The 19,746-nt window shown below is 48.7% G+C and overlaps 1 protein-coding gene across 5 annotated transcripts in view; it reads right to left on the bottom strand.

Moving 5' to 3' along the window:
* GPD2 (glycerol-3-phosphate dehydrogenase 2) overlaps window positions 1-19,746 on the bottom strand; it is a 54,846-nt gene that overhangs the window by 16,251 nt on the left and 18,849 nt on the right. For all 5 annotated transcript variants that reach the window (XR_010473933.1, XM_065070132.1, XM_065070135.1 and 2 more), the window contains exons 4-8: window positions 18,978-19,102; window positions 17,916-18,013; window positions 16,843-17,006; window positions 3,065-3,229; window positions 1,157-1,301 (exon numbers count right to left, since the gene is read on the bottom strand). Coding sequence is in view for 4 of the 5 variants with exons in the window: in XM_065070132.1 (XP_064926204.1) it covers window positions 1,157-1,301; window positions 3,065-3,229; window positions 16,843-17,006; window positions 17,916-18,013; window positions 18,978-19,102 (697 nt within the window). In the remaining variant the exon portion in view is untranslated. The remainder of the gene's footprint in view (window positions 1-1,156; window positions 1,302-3,064; window positions 3,230-16,842; window positions 17,007-17,915; window positions 18,014-18,977; window positions 19,103-19,746) is intronic.

Below are 19,746 nucleotides of genomic sequence, written 5' to 3' on the forward strand. Positions count from 1 at the left end.
ATGAGAATTCTCTGCTTTTCCAATTAAAATTATTAGGTTATCACACAATACATAAATAAGAGCCCTGGTGCATGGAGCCACCTTCTGCTTTGATTTTCCCAAGTGACTCGAAGTTTTAGAACCTCCCGTGTTTTTGCCGTAGGGCCGTACAGTCAATCGCACGCGTGCTTCTCGTAGGACACGGGAAACCAGGATTACAGCCCGTTTCTCCACGGTGCTGGTGCTTTAAAGCAGCTCTCGGGTCATTTTTCCATTTTACACGTGGAAAGACACCAAAAGAAGAACAGATTGCAAGAGGGATTTTATACAAGGCCAGAAATGCCTTAATTCTACAGTGTATTGTCATGTCCTACTGGGACAGCTCTGGCAAAAACAACATGTTACACACTGGAAATGTGAATTTCTATTCACAGAGGAGTGCGGTGAAGATACAGAAGGTATCACTGCAAGTGCTCTGCACCGACAGAACCGGGAGCAGCCTAGGAACGGGAATTTCCATTAGGATGCTAATGACTGCAGGAACAAAGGTAATATTTGAGCTTCAGCTGACAGGGCTTATGTGGGAGAAGGGGACTTGGTTTTGCAGCAGCAAATAAGGAGAGCGCGGCGTCGCAGCTGCCGCGGGCCCCGCGGGGGTACGGCAGCACCGCGATCCCGCCCTGGCGCTCTGAACCCCTTCTCGTGTTGCCCACCCATTGTATTCACCGCGAGCGGAGTCGTAGCGCGGCAGTCACTGCAGAGCTGGACACCTAACAGGAGAAGCGTTTCCGTGTGAAGGCGGCAGCCCCTCTGCAAGGTTTTCTGTGCGTGTCTCCTCAAGGGAGGTGAATAACCCGTCAGCACGCTCCACTCAAGCTGCTGGTTACAAAAAGGCACCTTTCGCAAGCCCGTTGTAAAGGCTCTGCCTGAACGCCCTGCTGCCTCCCCAGCAGTTCTGCCTTGGTGAGTTTTAACTAAGAACTACAAGACTTCAGTCTTTTCTGAAGATACGGAATTGTTCTTCTCATCGGCACGGTGCCAGAATCCTCTTAAAAATAAATAAATTTAAATTGTGCATTCAAAACTACCATAAAACCCACAAACGCATCTCTGCAAGCTTATTTATTCCGTCCATGGGTAGATGGTTACAAATGGCCTAGGCTTTGAGTGTCGTTACCTGTAATAACCAGGCATGACAATGTGCACGCCCGCGCTGGGCTGACAGATGTTGGGCACCTCCTGATCATCCATTTTGCGCACCGAGTCTGTGAAAGGTCCCGTAGCATTGATAACACATTTGGCTTTGACATCAAATTCCTGCCCTGTGAAAGAAAACAGCATCAATCACATACACCATTTGTTTTCCTGCTCACTGACACTCTCTATTATTAATCTGTCTATGAACTTAACCTACTGTAAAGTATATCGTGCTTGTCTGAACTGAACGGCTGGAATGGGTTTTGAAAATTAGCAAAGTTTTCATGTAACACCAGATTTGAAAGAAAATGTTTTACAGTAAAATTCAACCTTATCTGTAACGGCAGAGGAAGGTGGAGCGGGTACAAGTTCAGCTGAAATCTGCCTCTCAAACAAGAGAGATTTCAGTCTCAACCCATAGACTTGGTAAATGGGGTTATTACTGCACGTAGCATTTTACAATATCATCTTTGCTTGACAGAAGGGTTTGGATGTAAAGCTTAGTCTACTCTGCCAAAACACTAGGATTTGAGTGAAAAAGCTGACAGAAGTTAAAGCTGATTGACACTAATGGTATGCCGCCGCGCGCCGGGAAGATGGCTCCTTTCTCGGTTCATTGATGTTTAGCACCGGCAGCGCTCCCCGCTCCTCCCTCCGTTCAGCGCCTCGGTGTTTCTTTAGCAGAGAGAACTCTCTCCTCCAGCGCTCTGCTCCCTGGGCAGCCGCGGCACAGGGGGCCACTGCGGAAAGTCAGCGCTCCCGCCTACCGAGCAGGGAGCTGGACCCACAGCATCACTGCACCCACCGAGCAGGGAGCTGGACCCACAGCATCACTGCACCCACCGAGCAGGGAGCTGGACCCACAGCATCACTGCACCCACCGAGCAGGGACGTGGACCCATGGGCATTCACTCCCACCCATCGAACAGGGTGCTGGACCCACAGCGTCACTGCACCCATTGAGCAGGGTGCTGGACCCACGGCATCACTGCACGCACCCAGCAGGGTGCTGGACCCATGGGCATCACTGCACCCACTAAGCAGGGTGCTGGACCCACGGCATCACTGCACCCATCGAGCAGGGTGCTGGACCCACAGCATCACTGCACCCACCGAGCAGGGTGCTGGACCCACAGCATCACTGCACCCATCGAGCAGGGACATGGACCCATGGGCATCACTCCCACCCATCGAACAGGGTGCTGGACCCACAGCATCAGTGCACCCACCAAGCAGGGACATGGACCCACGGGCATCACTCCCACCCATCGAGCAGGGTGCTGGACTCACAGCGTCACTGCACCCACTGAGCAGGGTGCTGGACCCATGGGCATCACTCCCACCCATTGAGCAGGGTGCTGGACCCACAGCATCACTGCACCCATCGAGCAGGGAGCTGGACCCACAGCATCACTGCACCCACCAAGCAGGGACATGGACCCATGGGCATCACTCCCACCCATCGAGCAGGGTGCTGGACCCACAGCATCACTGCACCCACCCAGCAGGGTTCTGGACCCACAGCATCACTGCACCCACCCAGCAGGATGCTGGACCCACAGCATCACTGCACCCACCCAGCAGGGAGCTGGACCCACAGCATCACTGCACCCACCCAGCAGGGAGCTGGACCCACAGCATCACTGCACCCACCCAGCAGGGTGCTGGACCCACAGCATCACTGCACCCACCCAGCAGGGTGCTGGACCCACAGCATCACTGCACCCACCCAGCAGGATTCTGGACCCACAGCATCACTGCACCCAGCCAGCAGGGAGCTGGACCCACAGCATCACTGCACCCACCCAGCAGGGAGCTGGACCGAGGGGCGGGAGGCGCACCCCGCTCTGTGGGCGGGAGCGTGCCCGGGGTGCCGGGAGGGACCCACCTGTGAGGACGTCCCTGCAGCGCACCCCGCAGACGCGCTCCTTCCCGCCGGCCGGGTCTGTCCTCTTGAGCAGGCGCAGCACTTCAGCGTAATTGGCGGTGGCAGCCCCGTACCTGGCAGCAGTGAGGGCGATGGCGAGGTTCATCCGTGCGTCGTTGTGCTGTCCTGCAGCGGGGACGGGACCGGGGGAAGGACACCAGTCACCTCCAGCCACAGACTTGTGCTATGGAAGTGTGTCAGAACCGATCTGTCACATCTGTCCCTGTCACATTGAATAGGCGTGATGGCTGCTCGCGTCTAACGAGCATTATTTAAAGACACAGGGAGAGCGGTGCTGTGCGCCCGCACGGGCCTCCCCGCCATCCCACCCCGCACCAGGTGCCACAGCCTCCGCTCGTTATGAGACCCAGAATTAGCACTCGTTCTCCTCCAATTTAGGAGCAGACAAACCACTTCTTTCTTTACCTTCTCCTGTGCAGTCGTGCTGTAGTTCTGTAACTGTATCTAAGTATTCGTTTGACAGCCCAAGCAATACTCATCAGCAGTTCCTATTAGCAAGCGTACCACACAACACGCAGCACCCGAGAAACAACCTTTTGGAGACTGTGCCAAATTATCAGCTTTCTAGAACTGTTTTCTTTCTTGCATATGCATTTTAACTTCCCAACGTACAACATAAGAGCATCAAAAAAACAGAAATAAGAAGACAAGAATTAATGAAGGATTCTTAACATGTATCATTAAAGATTTATTACTGAAATTCCCTCGTTAAAGAAAACCAAGAGAGAGGCAGAGGGATCATGAGGGGAAGATGATTAATTACTTTGAAATACCGGCTTCACCTGAGACTTTTCCTATTTATTATTGCCACTGAAGTTAAAGTCCTGGATGCTGGCTGGAAAGAATTACTATACATTGAAGGGGCCAGGCTCGCTGTGTCCTGAATAATTAATTTACAAGAGGACTAAACTTGCTGAGGTACGGTTCACTTCCCACGTGTTTGGACCCCTTCTACAACAGGTAATACTGATAAAGTGATAAATTTGTAATAGATATTGTACTTGATTTATGTTGCCAGCATTCCCAGCGTTTAGTATAAATGGTTTATGTAAAGTCTGGTCCTTCTGATTCTGCCTGTGCAATCTCGAACCACTGCGCAAATAATCTGTTCCCAGCTAAAAGGGCAAAGTTATAAAGATGGGATCAATGGCCTCGCAGGCAGCGGCTCCCCTCCCCACACTCCTCATTCTAACGCAGCCCAGGTGATGCAGCGCCATCAGTCTTCAGAAGAAGCGTACAGAAACAGTGGGATGATAAAGCACCGATGAAGAAACAAACAGTAACTCCAACCCAAGTAAGCAAACAATGCCCAGAATAAACTGCAGAAAAGAACAGCAAAACAACTGAGCAAGATGTCAGGAAAAGTTGGGGATGCTCCATCACACAGGACGCACAAGGCTAAACAACCATCTGTCAGAAGCGGCGGGCAAATCATTACATAAACGCATCAACATTTCTGCCGCAGCAGTGTCAGGGACGGACAAAATGACCCTAAGGTCCAGCTCCAACCTCGGCATCCTGCGCAGGGCCGAGAGAACGTGCATCTCGGATCTAGAGGGAGCACTAGGCAAAAAATAAAGACAAAGAGCAGCAACAAGCTGCAGGACAGTTGCTGCTTCTATGGAAAGCAGAACGCAGCTCCTATTCCAGAGCAACCCGGGGAACGCTCCCCCGGCCCAACGCCAGCGGCTGTCACCGTGTGGGGTTCTGCACACCCCCCTTTGCTGTCAGACACGTGGGGTTCTGCACACCCCCCCTTTGCTGTCAGACACGGGGGGTTCTGCACACACCCCTTTGCTGTCAGACACGGGGGGTTCTGCACACACCCCCCTTTGCTGTCAGACACGTGGGGTTCTGCACACCCCCCCTTTGCTGTCAGACACATGGGGTTCTGCACACCCCACTTTGCTGTCAGACACGTGGGGTTCTGCACACACCCCTTTGCTGTCAGACACGTGGGGTTCTGCACACACCCCCCTTTGCTGTCAGACACGTGGGGTTCTGCACACCCCCCCTTTGCTGTCAGACACATGGGGTTCTGCACACCCCACTTTGCTGTCAGACACATGGGGTTCTGCACACACCCCTTTGCTGTCAGACACGTGGGGTTCTGCACACACCCCCCTTTGCTGTCAGACACGTGGGGTTCTGCACACCCCCCCTTTGCTGTCAGACACATGGGGTTCTGCACACCCCCCTTTGCTGTCAGACACATGGGGTTCTGCACACACCCCACTTTGCTGTCAGACACGTGGGGTTCTGCACACACCCCTTTGCTGTCAGACACGTGGGGTTCTGCACCCCCCCCTTTGCTGTCAGACACGGGGGGTTCTGCACACACCCCCCTTTGCTGTCAGACACGGGGGGTTCTGCACACACCCCCCTTTGCTGTCAGACACTGTCCCTTCCCAGTTTTGTGACTTAATTGTCCAGAACAAAAGTAATCCAAATAATCCAATCAGCAGAATAAACAATGTGGAAACAGGCGTAATTTCTAAAAAGAATGAACATTTAAGTAGCAATTCTTTACTGAGCCCCAAATGCAAGAGCCTCTGAGCACCTGTAGCAACTCCTAATGCTCACAATGTCAGCGATGTAAGGGCATGTGGAGCGCGTTTCAGGATCTGGACTACTGTGCTCGAGACAACATTTTCACGCTTCCTCTGAAACTCTCATCCATTTTCCCCTCATCGTTATTCTGATGCAAGGAAGCCCTTGCTATTACTCAATTCTCAGCTGTCCAAAAGGAACTGAGAGTGCTGCTGTAATGTATTTGCAGGAAGAGGACTGGGAAATAACCAGTTCCTGATTAACTACACATCCAGAAAAACCCACTGGCTTCAGATTGATGTGATCTACAGCGCGCAGTCCGCGAGTGCAAACAGCAGAGATCTGCACAGGTCCACATTTGAAAGAAATGAAGAGCGACTTACCAGCTCAGAAATTTATCATCTGTGGAGAATAATACTGCAACAGTTTGGTAGAGATGGGGTCACAGTCCAATGGTTTTTATACTCAGGAACGGCTCTTTTCTTTTTTAAACCCTCCGACTCACACGTGCACATTTCCCGCAGACAATTACATTAAAACCCTGCACTTTATATGCAATTATCTTCTTTCTCCTCGATGTCTGAAGAAGTGGTTGCTGCTCCTCCATGCTCACCCCCATTCTAAAGGTACCGTAGATGGATGAGTTGTCGCTACAGCACTATTCACAGTTGACAAAGCATATTTTCTACTGATTAAAGTAAAACTAGCTATTTACACGTGCTATTTTGGAATCAGGAGTGATTATTCTTCCACAGAGATCGGCATGTGCCCTGGTACTTAGGCGATCCTTGCCATTCTAGAGCGAAGTTAAGGACAGCAAAGCAAAGATTGTGCATCTTTTTGACTTTCCAGTTGAACACCATCCTCTCCACGTAAGGTTCAGAGATCCTCCCACCCCAAGCTAAAAGCCTCCAGGCTGAACCTCCTCCAGAAGAGACGTGTAAAGTTTACTGGCGCGACCCCCCCGTGCAGAAGGTGCCCAGGAAACCCAGAGCACAGCCCTGTCACAAATGGCGAGGTGACCAAAACTTGTACGGGAGGTCCTGATCTCCTACTTCACCAGCTCTGTCCTGCACAGCAGCCAATGCACGACCAAGAAAACCATTAAACCCCCTCATCACAACAGGTAACCGCTCTAGGGTACCACAGGTGTTTTCCAAATGTTATAAGCCGAAAAGTTATTTTTTACAACAGAATGGCTAAGCCAAATTAATTGGGCAGTGTTTTCCATATAGTAATAATGGGGCGATACTTTGATTTTTGTTATGGGAAACCAACCTTGCTTTTAACAAAACACTGGCTTAACTGTCCTTACAAAAATACCACTGAATCCTCTTTAAAAAAGCCCCCCTTGTTCTTAGCAGCCATATCGCTGAAGACATATAGTGCGTGAAGAAAAAGCGCGTCCTACATCACATTAAGAGCAACAGTGATGCCATTTGGTTTATAATTTCTTTTTTTGTGTAATTTAGGAAAGTTCTATTTTCATTCCTTAGCAGCAAATGCTGTACTTCTTCAGAGAGGAGCAGACAATGCTTCCGCTGGCACCAACAGCATCCTCCCACAGCGCGCACACGGCGCACATTCAGCGTGTCAGCCAGCGGCGCTGACGGAGCCGCAGCCTGCAGAGGTTTGCTGGCGACTGACTCAGCCCCGCGGTGTGAAAACCGTGTTCACCAGGCACCCCGGTAGTTCTGGTGTGTCCTGTCCCGTGTCGCTGTCTGACACCTGTTACTTTTACACCAACTCCGGATTCCTGCTCCGCTAAGATGAGCATGGCGCAGCGGCCAGCGGCTGCGTTTTCCTTCAGAAGGCAGAAGCTCTTTTAATTCTCAGAGGGTAACTGTGGTTCACGTTAACCTTTCTGTGCTGAGCGCACACACGCGGTTCCCAGCGCGCCCGCTGCATGGCAAGCGCCCGTGCAACACGCACGGCAGCGCTGGGGCAGCGGCGCACACCCGCGCCGGCTCCGGCCGCGCAGCGCGCCCGCGCCGCGGCTCCGCGCGCTCCCGCCTCCCTGCAGCACACGGAGCCGCCTCACCTTTCCGCATTTACAGCCTCTGCTGATTAGACAGCTCTGGTTATTGCTGCGGAGGTCAGCTTTAATGGGGAGCTGGAAATTAGCCATGCAAGGAGCTATCTGACAGTCTTAACGAACTTTCTCGAGAGGGCAAATCTTTCCACAGAGCCACCTACCAGGCTTCTTCTGAAAGGAAAGATACATTAAAAGAAGTATTTGAATGAGAGAACTAGGCCCACAGTATGGTGGCAATTTTATATCCCTGTATAATGCAGCCATACAAATAAGTAGGTTTTTTGTTCGTTTGTTTTCTTTTAAAAAGCTGAAGGGATAAAAGCAAACAAATACTTGCAAATTACTCTCGCTTGCATGTTACTCATTTACTGATACCAGAGAGCTCCACTTATTAAACTGGAATACTTAAGTACAACACAGGAGGAGCCCCTTGGACTTGGAACGTACCCAAACCCGCCCCCAGCATGGAGACAGGGACAAATCACAGCGATGACACCCACTCTCCCCAAAAAGCACTGACAGCCTTAAAGTTTTGTCTGTATATTTCTGTACCTGTCCACTCTCACGACAGCCTTGCACTAAAGAATTGCACGTACATAGGAAAGCAATGCACGGAAGCACTTTTATTCCATGTGCATGGAAATTTTCTTGCTGTGTGTGTAGATACAAACCTTACCAAAACCTCACCGAATTTAAGGCTGATGAGCAGTAATTATACATCACTCTACATAACTGAGTTACCAGGCCTGCCCACATCCTCTCATTTTTAAATAAGTGCTTAGTTGCATGAATAGTTTTATTGCAAGCGTTAAACCAGGAACTCAACATCTGTTGTACATACGGAACCCGGTGACATCCATCCGAGTTCAGGCATTATGAATCAGCTGGAGTGACTCAAAACTGTTCCAGACTTGTTTGACAAAGAACCCGGCAAGTTCCCTTCCCCTGACATAAGCAGCATAAGGTCAGAGGTAAACACTGAATTTGGCTCGTGAGTCGCAAGTCAGTAAAGGTGCCCTCCGACCTGAACTATTTCTTGCTCTCTGAATCACATAGAACTGGAGTCAAAAATTGGCTGCAAACTACCAGACTTTCTAGGATCCGTAGCACACACGCATTTGTTCCTGGACTGCTTCGGAGGGAAGCGTTCTGACTCAGTTACACCAGCTCCGGCCACCCACGGACACCAGAGCAGCATCACACCAGACTGTTAATACTCACACAAATCACGTATCATTTGAATCCTGCTTTCCGCTGTGTTATCTGTGCTACTGAAATACAGCCCGAGCAGGTGGGAAGAATGATACGCAGCTAAATACGCACTTTGCGCTGGGAAAAAACACACGCACCGCATTGTTTTAGTTCTGTCAGATCTGCCCGAAGATGCAGATGTTTTCAGCCCTCTCCCCGCAGCAGCTGCAATGAAAAGGAAAGCCTTGAGCCTGGCCTTCTCAATGCTGAAACCGAGTTTAAACAATCCAGTAGCAATCACTTTGAGTAAGTTCTTGCTTCCTCCACTTAGCACCAGCTTAGATCACAAGCAATAGGCGTCCCTGTCGCTGTGAGCGATGCAGAGGTAACGAACCCGGCCCTGAGGCTCTGCTCCTCGGGGCTGGGAAGGATTACAGCCCATTTCCCACCAACAGCTGCGTTTAGCAAAGCTCAGCACAGCCAGCGCGCGGCAGAGACCACCCAGGCGGCAGCAAAACCACCTAAACCAGGCTTAGGGAACTTAAAGTCAAGATTATTTTCATAAGGTAAGATCAAAGGAACGGAGGAACCTGTGGCCAAACAAACTGTATGTATGGATAAAAAATCCCCATGATCACAGAGAAGATTAGGAAATGAAAGTATGATACGTTCCAACTTACGTACAGTTACAAACAAATGAATAACACGAGCAGCAGACAGCAAGTTTGTAAAAGCTTCTTTAAAAATCTGAACATCACAATAACCTGAAAACGTCTCATCACGTCTACTGCCGAGAAGATAGAACTCCTAGCGAAACCCAGACACCAGAAGACCAAACTGAGCCACAACATCCAGGCACATCAAGCAAGTGACAAAATTTGGAATTACTGTTCTGTGCTGCTGCTTTATAATGATGTTGTTTCCCACTTCTTTTGTATCAGCCTTCAGCTTGTCACCACAATCATATTGCACTGTCAGTGTCAGTAAAGCACAGCGTTAGAATGAAACTAAACGTTGTCACTGCCAGTTTGTGGGAACGGTGCGGAAATGTCAGGGGGAGCAGCTGTCACGGCAGGTCTGCAGCCGTGTCACCGCGCCAGGGACACGGGGATGTCAACATGGCCCTGTCACCATGCCTGAGACGTGGTGATGCCAACACAGCTGTGTCACCACACCAGAGAGACCTGGCAATGTCATTTTGCCATGCCACTATGCCAGAGATGTGGCAATGTCAACATGGCCATGTCACCACACCAGAGAGACGTGGTGATGTCAACACGGTCATATCACCATGCTGGAGACGTGGTGATGTCAACACGGTCATATCACCATGCTGGAGATGTGCTGATATCAGCATGGCCATGTCACTGTGCCAGAGAGATGTGGTGATGTCAACACGGCCATGGCACCACACCAGAGAGATGTGGTGATGTCAACATGGTCATATCACCATGCTGGAGACATGTGGTGATGTCAATTTTGCCATGCCACTATGCCAGAGACGTGGTGATGTCAACATGGCCATGTGACTGCACCACAGATGTGATGACGTCAACATGGCATGGCCATGTCACTGCACCAGAGATGTGATGATGTCAACACAGCTCATCACGTACCCACGTGGTGTCAGAGCTCCCACCAACAGCCTAAATTGGGGGCAAACTTCAGTCTGAGGCAAATTGTGCTTTGCACGCCGCAGTGATTTTCCAGGTGTAAGTGAAGTTGTGACCGTGTCGCCAGCTCCTGTGCCTCGTGTTCAGCAGGCGGGACACCCAGCTGACTGCGGGACCCAGTGGGGACCAGCCGGGGAACAAGGAGCAGCAAGATGCACAGGCATCCCATAATCCGTCTTCCTTCAACATATAGTCATACCTACAATATGGAACAGCGTACATATTAACTAATGACTGACTATTAAGTTCACATAAAACGCACCCGTATAAATTACGGCAGAATTACATGCTTCGGCGGAGTCTCTCCCCTAAAAGCCACGACACGCTGGGGAACGCTCACATGTTTGTGCCACAATGTGCAAATAACATCGTTTTGCTCAGGAATAATCTTAAATCTTCGAGGTAACATGATCTGAAGAATTATTCCCCGTTCACTTCTTAGGGGACAGAAAAACCACCCTTTGCTTACGTGAGCATTAAAAAGAAGAAAAAGGAAAGAGAGAGGCACAGAATTCACTAGAATATTCATCATTTCCAACCTTAAACCCACAGCGTACAAACAGATGAATCCAGCAAGTCAGAGAGCAAAGCCAATTTAATCTGTGGCTCCCCTGAGGTAAATGTAGTTCACAGTCCTGCCCCCACCCCAACCTCAGCCATAATCCCCGCGTCCTGGAGGTAGGAAAGCACTGGAGTGAGGAAAATTCTGCAGCAGGATATAATGATCCAAAATGACAGGGACAATAATGACAATGAATTTCATGTCTCCCAGTCATGAGCTGGGGATGCTTGACTGGGCTGACTTACACAATTAAATTGTTACAGGTACAGCGGGAGCCGCAGTTATCACCCGTGCTTTTGGGAGGGATGCCCGGGGAGCAAAGCGCCGCTCGGGGGCTGCTGCACCCTCTGACAGCCGCAGAATCGGGTTAAACACACGCCGAGCCGTTCCAGGCTATTGATTTTACCCCTTCGGAAAAGAGCTCGGGCGGACAACACACATTAGGAGCGCAAGCAGAGACCCAAGGGGTTTTCTCTCATTTTGGAAGCGCCGTTTACGTGACTATCTGCCGCGTCTCCCCGGCAGCACCGACACGAGCCCAGCCGGGACAAGCGCTGCGGCTCCCCAGCGCAGCCCCGGCTCTGCGGGGCTTCACACCGGCTCTGTGACCCACGGCCGAAGCGCGCTGCGCAGCGAGGGACACGGCGCACGCGGCACCGCCAGCTCACGCCTCGGGCGCGGTGCCTGCCGGCTCAACCTGCAAACGCCAAGATATACGGTCAGCTGTGTTTCACCTATAGAGTCCTTTCGTGAAAGCTGTCCGGGTTTTTATACCCAGGGAAGGAGAAAGTCGTAGAGCTGTCTGCATCTGTAATAGGGTAATACCCCTATAACAGCTCAACACGCTCAAAATATTCATTTGTCAAATATGAATTATAAAGCTATAACATTTCATAATTCAGGACACACTCAAATACTAGGAAAAATAGCTACAAGAGCCTAAATAAAAAAAAGCATTTATTCCATTTTTGACAGCTTAATGAATGCCCTACTCTTTTGCATTGATTTTTGTGTGTGTGTGCGCTGGGAAGGATTTCTCAGGGGGTTTGCCGTAAACAAGGAAAGCTAAATCCTCTGCCAACGCTTCATTCTATACCTTTAAATAACCCCCACATCAAATATTTCAGGACATAACATATATGAAAATACTGAGAATGCAAAACACAAAGAACAGTTACTTCGCAGCAAGTATACTGGAAATTTGTAGAGCAAGATTTTAAAACAATCAAATGCCTCGATGTGGCAGAACAGTCACAGAAGTGGCCTATGTTAATTCCTGCTGTCAGAAAACAGCCGGAAATTCAGAGAGCAGGGTCAACAAAGCCCTAAAATCTGAAATTCATGACTGATTCCAGAACACAAGTTTTCCTTACACACCTAAAGGCTCATCTTGCAAGGCAAATATGCTAACAAAAGCCTGCAAGCACCCAGAGATAGGAAGATGATGCATCTTAAAAAGATCTGTGCAACTTAGAATTTCTAAGCACTTTAAACTGAAACATTCTGGTCAGCCGGATCTCTGCTTTAATGGTTTCTTTCCCTGGTTCTCAGCATAATGAGCTCCATATAATTTAAATGGAGATTAATTCTTCCATTTAAAGAGCTTTACAATAATTCTGCCCGCGCCGTGGTTGCTCAGCCCAGCCTCTCGGAGCCTCTTCTCCCGCTTCCTTCGGCTACATAAGCAGAACTGACAGGTCGCTGCTCAGATCGCAGCCGCGTCCTTCCCCCAAAATGTTGCCTCTTTGCTGTTCAGGAGTATCCTAATACCAACAAACGCTAAATGCAGTCTGACATGTACCCCTAAGAAACAAACTTGTAAGTTGTGGCTTCAAAGGAAACCTTGAATAAATAGGACACATTGTGTACACCCAGGCTAACATCCAACATATGCTTGAGTTTCCCGATGCCGAGACAGAGCAAGAATAGCCCCTGGGAAAGGCTGCGATTTGCTGGTACTTCCAACATTTATCATCTACCAGGGGAGGTTGGGTTGTTTTTTTCCTGTATAAACAATTTTTTAAAATGTAATTAAGAAGATCACAGCAACATTTCAGAACACACACTAATGAATAACGGATTGTTCGACACGCCGCGAGCTTGATCAACAATTACAAAACCAAGAGCGTCCCTGGTCTTTCCTTTGCAGAGAACATCGCCCACCCCCCAGGCCCGACTGGGCAGGTGGTTTTATCAAATTTAAACGTCACCTACATAATGAGTGTTTAATTCTTCCTTTGGTGGTGGGGACCAGCGTGCCAGCCAGGGAGATGCTGCTGCCGGTGCTGTTAACAACTACACACAACGTACGAGAGCAACAGGAGCCGAGAAAAGCAGGAAAACAAGAGAAAACCACATTCACTGTGCATACAGAGTCAGCTAAGATGTGCCATTCCTAAAAGGACAATTTATTTATTCATTATTTAGAGAATATAGACAAGGGATGGACCCACTTTAGGACCTACATATGTATATATTCGCCATTATTCAATGCTCTATTTTATGACTAGTCCTTCTGAAAGAACTAAAAGGAGTTTAATTTGACCTTACCATCCCCTTCTCTACTTCAATTCCCTTTCCTTTTTGCCCTCCATTCCTCCAGATTTAGGGCATGAAAGTGTATCACTAAAATTCAAGTATAACAATTGACAAGATCCAAAGTGTACTCGCCGAACCATCGCGACTCAAAACCAAGTTACTGTGGACAGAACACGGGTTAATTAATCACAGTGAAACAACGAACGTGTCACAACGCAGGCCGAGCCCATGCAGGCCATGGCTGACCCACAGAGGAGTCACCGCACTCAACTCCGCTCCGGAGCGCGGCACGTTCAGAACTGATTCAACGTTTACTTGGAAAGTTTGTATTCTGGATTAGGTGTAGCTTCAAAGCACCCAAATGTGTATTAGGAACTGGCAAATTTGACACTTTAATCCTTCAGAACCACTTTCTTCTTCTGGTAAACTAAGGTTTGGTGGAGCTTTGAGAGGGTTTTTTCTTAGTATTTTTTCACTGCAAAACACCTTGTCTTTAAATTTTGCATAAAAATGTGGATAACTAAGCTGTAGGCTTACGAGCAATTGACAATAAGGCCAGATATACCCGCATGAACAAGGAGTTTCACTGGCAGCAAAATTTCAAGTCCGTTTCTGCCCCGTCTCACCAGATGAGTCCCCAGCCGCCTGATTTTTGAAAGTGATGCGATCCCAACCCTCTCCCTCCACCCAGCTGCTCCTCGGGACTTGCTACGTTTCCCCTCTGTCGCTGTGGCTTTGCTGCTGCTGCGGGACGAACCCGCGGGAGGCAGCTCCATCGCTCCAAGTCCTGCCCGGGTGTTCTCCATCAACACACCACACGGCACCTTGGCGCTGAATCCTCATTATCGCAGCGCTGTTCGAAACAATTAATCGCCCAAGAAACTCAAAGACTAATTCTAAGGCTACCTCGTCAGTGTATACCTCTGGCACGCTGGAGTACCCAACAGCTGTGATACACCCAGCTACCTCTATTGAATCAGAGAAAAACTTCTATAGATTAGAAATAGGTTTCAAGTTACAGTGCTCTTACGAGAAGTGTAATTACAGTTAAGAGAACCACTTCATTCGTCTTGCATGCTCCTGGGATCCCTCAAAACAGTCTAAGGGATAGATTATGTTAATCTGAATTACTTCTATGTGTGCTATTTACAGCAGCTCTTGTTACAGTACATAAAAAATACCACACAATCCCATAACAAGTTTTGCTGCTAAATAACCTCTTAATTCTTTTAGAACTTAAAAATAAGAGAAGATGCACTCTCCATCAGACAGGTAAAAATCAAGTCCATCCATTAAATCTCACCTTACTCCCAATTAAGAACCTACACATATCTATTCCTGCACATATATACAATTTATTTGCTTCATTCTGCCGTGCTCCGAGACAACTTGCAATTACCAGCAAGTGCTTTTGCCAGAAGACTCAGAAATACTCTGTGGGTCCAGGGTGTCTGGAGGGCCCCCCTGCTGCTCCCCAGCCCCAGAGCCCCTACTGATAAGCTGATGAGCCATGTAAATGCAGTTCTAAGACAGGAAAAGAACCACCTCCGTAATCAATGTGGTGCGAAGACCTTCCTGGCTGCCAAAAGGTCACAAACTACATCTTCAGGTAAAAACTAACTAGAACGGTACCGCTCCCAAAGTAGATCAGTATTTCAGCTATGTATTCTTTGGAGGGCTCCTCCAAGCCCGCAAGGAACTTACGGCTTTTGCCCTACCCTGAACACGCTTGACATTTTGAGATCACCGAGCAGGCCCCATTACCGAGGAAGTTTTACCAACGCTTTCTGTCTTGGAAGGGAAATGGGAGAGCAGTGGAGAAGGAAGAGTAACAATCCCATTAAAGACACATCACGAAAGAGAGTGGAAGTCTGATGCAAAGAAAAAGAATACATTCCGTCTTCTAGATATGGCAACACAACCAAGTGCATCGAGAAAGTATGACCGTATGGCTGGGTACTCCAATGTAAGCAGCGAACCTTCCAGCACTTGGAACTTGCAGAAGTTCAGTGTTTCTTAAATCCTGAAGTTCTGACAGTTTGGGGATGTAACTTGCCTGAGATGAGCAGGTACTGGGATCCGGCAGTCTGCAGAAAACCCGAGACAGCGGCACAGCACATGTGACTGCTCCAGATCACTTTCCCGGTAGTCACTTGTCACAAAAGCCAACTAACCGGTCCCCAGTTTCAGCTGGCGCTGCCCCGTGCGTCTGGAGAGACCGAAGGGCCAGAGGGGGGAACCGGCAGAGCCCCTGCAGCCCCAGCCGTGCCAGGACCCGCCGCCGGACCTCCCGCCAACCGGGCAACCGGCTCGTCCGCTCCGACACCACGAACAGGAGTGACGCTCCTGCCAAACCCAGCACACATCAACGCTTCTGAACGGGAAAACCGCCCCTCTGAGATGACTGCACGCAGTTCTGTTAAACAGCTGTTCTATTTCGAATGAACATCACAGGACTGGCAGAAAACATCGTCCTTTCTCCCACTCACACAGATTTTGTGCAAGTGTTATATACAAACACACCTAACACGGGCTGATACAATAGATTAAATAACTTGAGCTGGAGGCATTTTTCCTCTCATGAATTTATAACCCTGTATTTAAAGGGGTTTTAACATTCATGTCTTACAGCAATCTCTAGTATTTCATTATAATCACAATGAACGCTGTCTTTGCACAGCAACCAATTTTATTGGTGATACACAAAGTAATTGATCTGGGCCTCATCCAGCCCAGCGCAAGAACCACAACCAGCAGCCGGGTCACCCAGACAGGCCTGACGTTATTTGCACAGTGGAAGTGCTGCAGCAAACCGTTTAACATCACTGGAATGATCACACTTTCCCTCCTGACTTATGATAGCGCCAAGTGTTGAGGCTGAGGAGTGTTTAGAAAAGCTACACACAGCTGGAAAGTTGTAGGGAGTCCCCAGAATGTTTTCACATATCACTATATATAGCCAAAAAAACGAATACATTCTCTCCTACCTCCAATACATTAGTGTCGTGAAAAACATGACTTATCTACTAAATGAATGCTTAAGATACAAGTTGAATCCTTCAGGTTGTTGTTCTTCCCTTTAGAAAGTCAGTGTATGCCATCTACAGTTGTGCTCCCAGCACCAAAACACAGCGCACTGTAACACTGAAAGCTCAGAAAGGCAACATACCGTCATAGTAGACAATGGCTGCAACAAGCTTGTCTTTGCGTAGCATTGGGAAGAGCTCCAAGGCTCTCGACTTGCTAAGGACGTAACTGCTTTTCAGACACTGACTTCCAGCCACCATGTCGTACAGTTTTATTCCAAGCCAGTAGTACGGCAGCTGCCACCATCTGCAGGAAAACACAATTCCCCATGAGTTGAAATTATAAAGGAAAGTGCATGTACCCACTGTTGTAGTATAGAAAATGTTGAGTAACACAGTGTGTTGTATTACACCAGTTTCACTTCGTACCGTCATACACATTCATGGTATCACAATATAATGTAAATACGCAAGAATTGGTGTCTTGTTCACTACTATTTTCAACTGCTGCACTCGCTGTAGTCAGTCAAACAGATTCATGGGTTCATTTATTTTGGAATTAGGTTCGCAAACTGGCTCTTTGTACTTTGTTGTGAGATCCCAGAGCTGTGTGCCGAGGGCAGATCCAGGCCACGTGCCCCGGCTGGAAGGGTCCCCAGTGCACAGCTGGGCTAACAGCTCCTGCACAGACAGGACCAGATCAGCGCCGTCCACCGCTGACCTACTGGAGTACGGCTATTCCAGCCCCTTCTACTAAGCCAGGAATAAAGCCACAGGTTAAGATCAATTCAGCAAGAGCTCACTGCTCTAAGTTGCTGCAGTGAGTAACTGCTGTGAAAACCCACCCCAAATCACGTCAAGTTTCCACCTCATCCAAGCAGCAAACTGTTCTCTCAACACCGAACAGGCACACGCTGCGGAAGGCGATTGCACCGAACTAGTGCACGTGCTCATCGCTAGAACACTGCGACAGCACGTGTGTAAGCCAAGGGTGTGCTGGAAAGAACAGCAAATAACACCCTGGGAATGAGAGCCCGTTCAGCTGCAATCTCCGTCCCGGCCCATCGGGGGGGCAGAAACGCGCTGAGCAGCTGAATCACAGACGTGTCTGTGGGACGGAGATGGTGACCGGCCCACAGACCCGCTGGGGACCAGGACCTGCAACCTGCTGCGGGGAAGCAGCAGCAGGAGGACTGCAGAGCAGAGCAGAGCTTACTTGTACACGGGCAGCATTATCGGCAGAGGAGCTGACAGGTGGGGAGCAATTTCAAGCAGATTTGCACGCTCCTCAAGTGCTTCTTTCACCATCCTGTACTGAAAAATAGAAGCGCACATGTGAATCCCAAGCTACCCAACTCTGTCTCCACGTGCAACATTTAATAAGAAACTGTTTGGTAAAGCAGATACCTTGCAACATTTCTACTGTTCTTCCAAAAACACCCTGAGATTTGCTGAAAAATTCAACACTTACAAAAACACGTTTCCCAAGAAAATGACAAGTTCCACTGGTTTCATTTGGGTGCCTTGGCAGGACAGTCGAACTGTTTTTCATTTGCACGTAAAGCACAGCGGGCTGTGTCAGTCCAGCCATGGGCAGGGGCACTGGAGGGGGCAGAGCCCACAGTCCAGTTCGGTGCCCATTCCCACAGCCGACCCCAGACTGACTGAGCTGCACACGCAGGAGCGTTCTTCTCCAAATCCACCACTATGAATCAATACTAAGTTGTTCTTTGGCAAAAAAATAAGAGGTTGATTTCTATAGCTGGATAACTGCATGTTTTATATGTTTTTCCCCGAGAAGTCACCATTTCTGTAGCAGTATTATAACCATTAAAAGTTTCCGAGGTTTCAATGAGAAGACAAATCCATTTCTCAAAACAAAACCATCACACTTCCAGCAACACAAGAATACATCAAAACATTTACATGCAATCACTCATTTACCATGTTTTCTTTCCCTATTCCAAAACAAACAGGACAAGCCCCCACTCCCTCAATTTCTGCTTGTGACGGGTAGGAAGCTCTTTTATTCTGCACTCAGCCTTGTCTCTGCTTTCCTTCCCCAAACTCTGCTCAGCCTGCAAGGCAGGGCAGCTAGAAATACCCATCCCGAGGCAGCAGCACCCGCCTCCCTGCTCTGGAAAGCCCAGCTCCCCTGTGCAGCGGCTGTGGAATACAACAGCCAAGTACCGAAACGATGAGAAGGAGACTCGGATGTAATCGGGACAGGGAAGTGTCTACCAGCGATTCGTGCTTAACAACCAGCACGAGCAACTACCTGCTCCAAATCCAGCTTCATGATGGCCTTCTGAAGATACCTCACCCCGCCGTGGATCAGCTTCGTGCTCCTGCTGCTGGTCCCCGATGAGAAATCATCTCTTTCCACAAGGGCTGTTTTTAGTCCTGTGTTACCAGAAAACCAAATTAACTTCTTAAATTGCACAATTTGTATGTAATTCATTAAAGACACTTCTCTAGGGTAGAGACAATCACAAGAAAAATTACTTTGTACATGGATGAATTTGTATTCAAAGTGTAGTGCACTGTCTATATTGTAATGAAAAATTTTAGCCTCCTTCCTAAGGGAAAAGTCAAAACAGAACTTAAACAGAAGCACATGAAAAGCTGGAAATTTCACAATAGAAAGGCATTACAGTACATTATAGGGGCCACGCTCCCTCAAGCGAATCGCAGTTCGTATGCATGGCAGGAACAGAGTCTTTTCACGAGCGCTTTCAACTCTGTGCAGCAGAGAGCTCGAAAGCTGCCGTGCCATGAACTGCACCGCACGCTGGACGGGCAGACAGCAGCATCTGTCTGTCCATCGGCCTCGGGGGCGGGCTGGACGTCACTGCCCGGTGAACACGCCTTTCAACATCTCAGTCTCCAAAACTTCTATGTCCTTAAAAAGAATCTAATTATTACTGGTAACTTCCAAAGATCAGAGTAATTTATTTTTGTCAAATGTGACTGAAGATTAATGGATACAATCAGAAATAATTTGGTGAAGATATATCAAACACATGAAAAGCAAGATTTGTTGTTAA

This window comes from Columba livia, chromosome 7, assembly GCF_036013475.1.
Source record: "Columba livia isolate bColLiv1 breed racing homer chromosome 7, bColLiv1.pat.W.v2, whole genome shotgun sequence".
Taxonomy (NCBI): Eukaryota; Metazoa; Chordata; class Aves; order Columbiformes; family Columbidae; genus Columba; species Columba livia.